The sequence below is a fragment of the Notothenia coriiceps genome, unplaced genomic scaffold (genome assembly GCF_000735185.1).
Source record: "Notothenia coriiceps isolate Sejong01 unplaced genomic scaffold, NC01 NC01_scaffold00017033, whole genome shotgun sequence".
Taxonomy (NCBI): Eukaryota; Metazoa; Chordata; class Actinopteri; order Perciformes; family Nototheniidae; genus Notothenia; species Notothenia coriiceps.
The window spans coordinates 1-3,158 of NW_011349734.1; the positions used below are offsets into that span (position 1 = coordinate 1).

The 3,158-nt window shown below is 40.2% G+C and overlaps 1 protein-coding gene across 1 annotated transcript; it reads right to left on the bottom strand.

The window, feature by feature from the left end:
- Positions 1 to 1,454: 1,454 nt before the first annotated feature.
- Positions 1,455 to 2,828, bottom strand: LOC104949997 (OTU domain-containing protein 6B-like; the record flags this gene model as incomplete). The annotated part of the gene is made up of 3 exons (XM_010776434.1): positions 2,577 to 2,828; positions 1,725 to 1,873; positions 1,455 to 1,601 (listed from the first exon to the last, which is right to left on the bottom strand). Coding segments are annotated over exons 1-3 (369 nt in total), but the record flags the coding sequence as incomplete, so codon positions are not given.
- Positions 2,829 to 3,158: the final 330 nt, after the last annotated feature.

Below are 3,158 nucleotides of genomic sequence, written 5' to 3' on the forward strand. Positions count from 1 at the left end.
GTAGACATTACCAAACAACACTTAACAATGTCTTAAAGTGCACCTATCATGCTATTGTTAAGCATATATTATGTGTCTCAGATATAAATATATAAAAACATGTCTATGATGTGTTTTTCTCAAAATACAAACAGATCATGCATTTTAGACATCCCTCATACCTAGGGTTGGGAACCAAAACTCGGTTCCAGGTGAGAACCGATAAGAAAATGCTGGGTACCGGGTACCCCTACAAATGACACAATTGTGGTTCTGCTTAACGGTAGACCCTGTATTCCACCGGGTCCGTCTGCGCCGCGGCGACCCGTTGGAATGGGGCGGACTGGCCATCTGTGTGTTCTGGAGAATCACAGAACGGCGGGTCGTCAGCGGGCCGTTGATGGCCGGCTCGGTTCGCTGACGGCCGCCACCGCCCTTAATCTTTTTAAACGGCATCATGTAAGTTGCGCTGACAGGCGACAGAGGTCCCCAGGCCTCCCCCGCCCTCCCGTAGACAGTTCACGAGCTCAGTCACTTCATAACACCAAAGATGGATCGCGGTAAACGCTCTAAAGTGTGGCTCCACTACACTAAAAAAGAAAAAGACAAGGCACAGTGTAATGCCTGTTAATAGCTTTCCACAGGCATAGCTCAGTTAAAATAAAGCACAGCTATTGTGTAATACATTTGTATTGCATGTATTTTTTTAATTTGTAAAAATGTCAGTTAAAGCCTAAAAGAAAAAAGATATTTTTGTTATCTAAACGTTTGACCTCTTTCTTTTATAATTTTGGAATCGAAACGGGGAATCGATAACAACCGGAATCTATAAGCAAAATCGGAATCGATAAATTTCAGACGATACCCATCCCTACTCATATCCCTCTATTCCAGCCCTGTTAGAGAAACGAGAATTTTGGGTCCTTAGCTTGAAAAACATAAAGAGGAGGCGGAGCTAATGACTGATCAGAATACTACCGGAGATAAAGTTACATTCTGCTGTGATAAAGCGCCATCCTGTTCTAAACCACATCAAGGATTATTTCTGAAACAGTATGGAGCTCAAATGCTTTTTCTCTTGCGGGTTTACCACAAGGTGAGTTCCTTTTTTTATTTCCTGCTTTTTAAACACATGTGCTCTCCAGTACAGGTTAGCTCTGAGTGTTAGCAATGCTTGCTAATGTAAACAAATACCATATTACGTCCAAAACACGTCAGGCATTGTTTCTGATAGCAACTCTCTCTGGGTCCAACATCTGAAATTACGTCATATCGGCAGCAAATCTGTATCCGCTCGTTGGACCCCCCGTTTTTAAAAGATGTGGGTACAGAGGAAAAGAGAAAGGGATTTATTTTCTGATGCTGCGTGAGTTCCCCCGACACACCGGGGACACATATTTATGTATAAAAGACATCAAGAAGTGCATTTTGCATGATAGGTCCCCTTTAAAACTTATGTGGAACATATATCTTACCCTTCTCTTCTGGGCCTTTGTTAGACGTGGCTGTGTGGCCTCTTCTTCTTCTTCTTCTTCTTCTTCTGCTGCTGCTGCTGCTTCTGCTTCTGCTTCTTTTCCACCCTCCATCTTCATGGTTTCCACTCCATTTAACACGTCTTCCACCTTGTAAGATTGAGCAAGGAAAGCTTATTTTCCACATTGACGTTTATCTAATACCTATACTTCATGTGAGAATGAACAATGAGATACCAATAAAAAAAGATGTGTGTTCATATTTGCTTGTACCTTGGTGTCAATTGAAGATTTGAGTTGACTTAATTCCTCCTCATGTTTATTGTTCAGGTCAGCCTCTAATTTTGCAATCTCTTCAGTCATCTGTTTCCTCCTTTTCTTGTCATTTTTGGGGATGGCATTTTTCATGCTCTGGATTTTAGCTAAAATGAAACACAAGAAAGATCAACAAATCAATAATACAGCGTGTGCACACTCAATGCAAAATAGATCTATTATGTGTTCCTGAATGTTGTTTGAAAAAGAGGGGGGGGGATCAATTACATAGCTGGGACCCTCACAGATGGCATTAACCTGTCTCAATGTTGGCTTAGTAGTTAGAGGAAATTGAAACATATATCATAACATATATCTTAAAGCCATAAATCATATGTGACAGGAAACTGTTTCTCCACCTCTCTCTGAGTTAAAATAATTTAGCCTACATTCTACTCAAGCCATTCCCAAATGTGTGGTGTCAAAACTTCTGTTTTGCCTTTAACAAAGTATTCAAATCTTGTTTTGACATCAGTGATGGAGTTTGGATGACTGTCATAAGAAGCTTGTAAGTTTCAGACTTCTGGGTTCTGTGCAAAACTCAGTTTTCTGTCTATTCACTGACAAAACACTAAACCTTCAATCACTGTGTGCCACTAGTTAAAAAGCAAAACGCACAAACAGACACACAAATACCTAAGAATAATAACACAGGCGTTACCATAGGTTTTTTTTATCCTGTGACAACATTTCTGACTACTCCATGGTTTGCTAGTATCTAGATCGTGCCAGACTCTCAGAACACAAACAACACATGAGGTGCACTGCAGACAAGCTGAAAGTGAACTAAACACAGTTAATATTACCTACCTTGCATATCTTTCTTCTCCTTGCGGTGCTGCTTGGCCAGATGCTCCTCTGGTGTCTCCTCTATCTCCTCCATTGCTGATGCTGCTCAGACTGTTCAGGGCGAGCTATATGGAAATTAAAACTGTTCGATACAGTATTATGATGTTTGTGTCATAAAATATGTCCCATTACTAACGAGATATATATATATATATATATATATGCTCCACAATAAATGAAATGTGCTCATATGGCCTTAACCGGAAGAGACAAGGATTCAGGGCGGGGCTTATTTCTTCTTCTTTTAAATAAACTCGTTCTTTCTTTGCTACAGCGCCTCCTCTTAGCTTGTCATTACACTGCAGTCATCTCCCGTCATAGCCATAGGAGCCATGTATGTAATGGTGCCTACTGTATCTCTTTATTTAAATCATCATTATCATTTGCATAAATATTTGTGTAACAAATGTGATGTGAGAGAACACATCATGCAGTATGAGGGACCTGTATTTGGTCATTCTTTTTTTAGCTTATGCTTATACAGTTTTTACAAAAGTTTCGTTTCACTTCCCCCTTGTTGTCTTTGTTGCTCATACATCACAT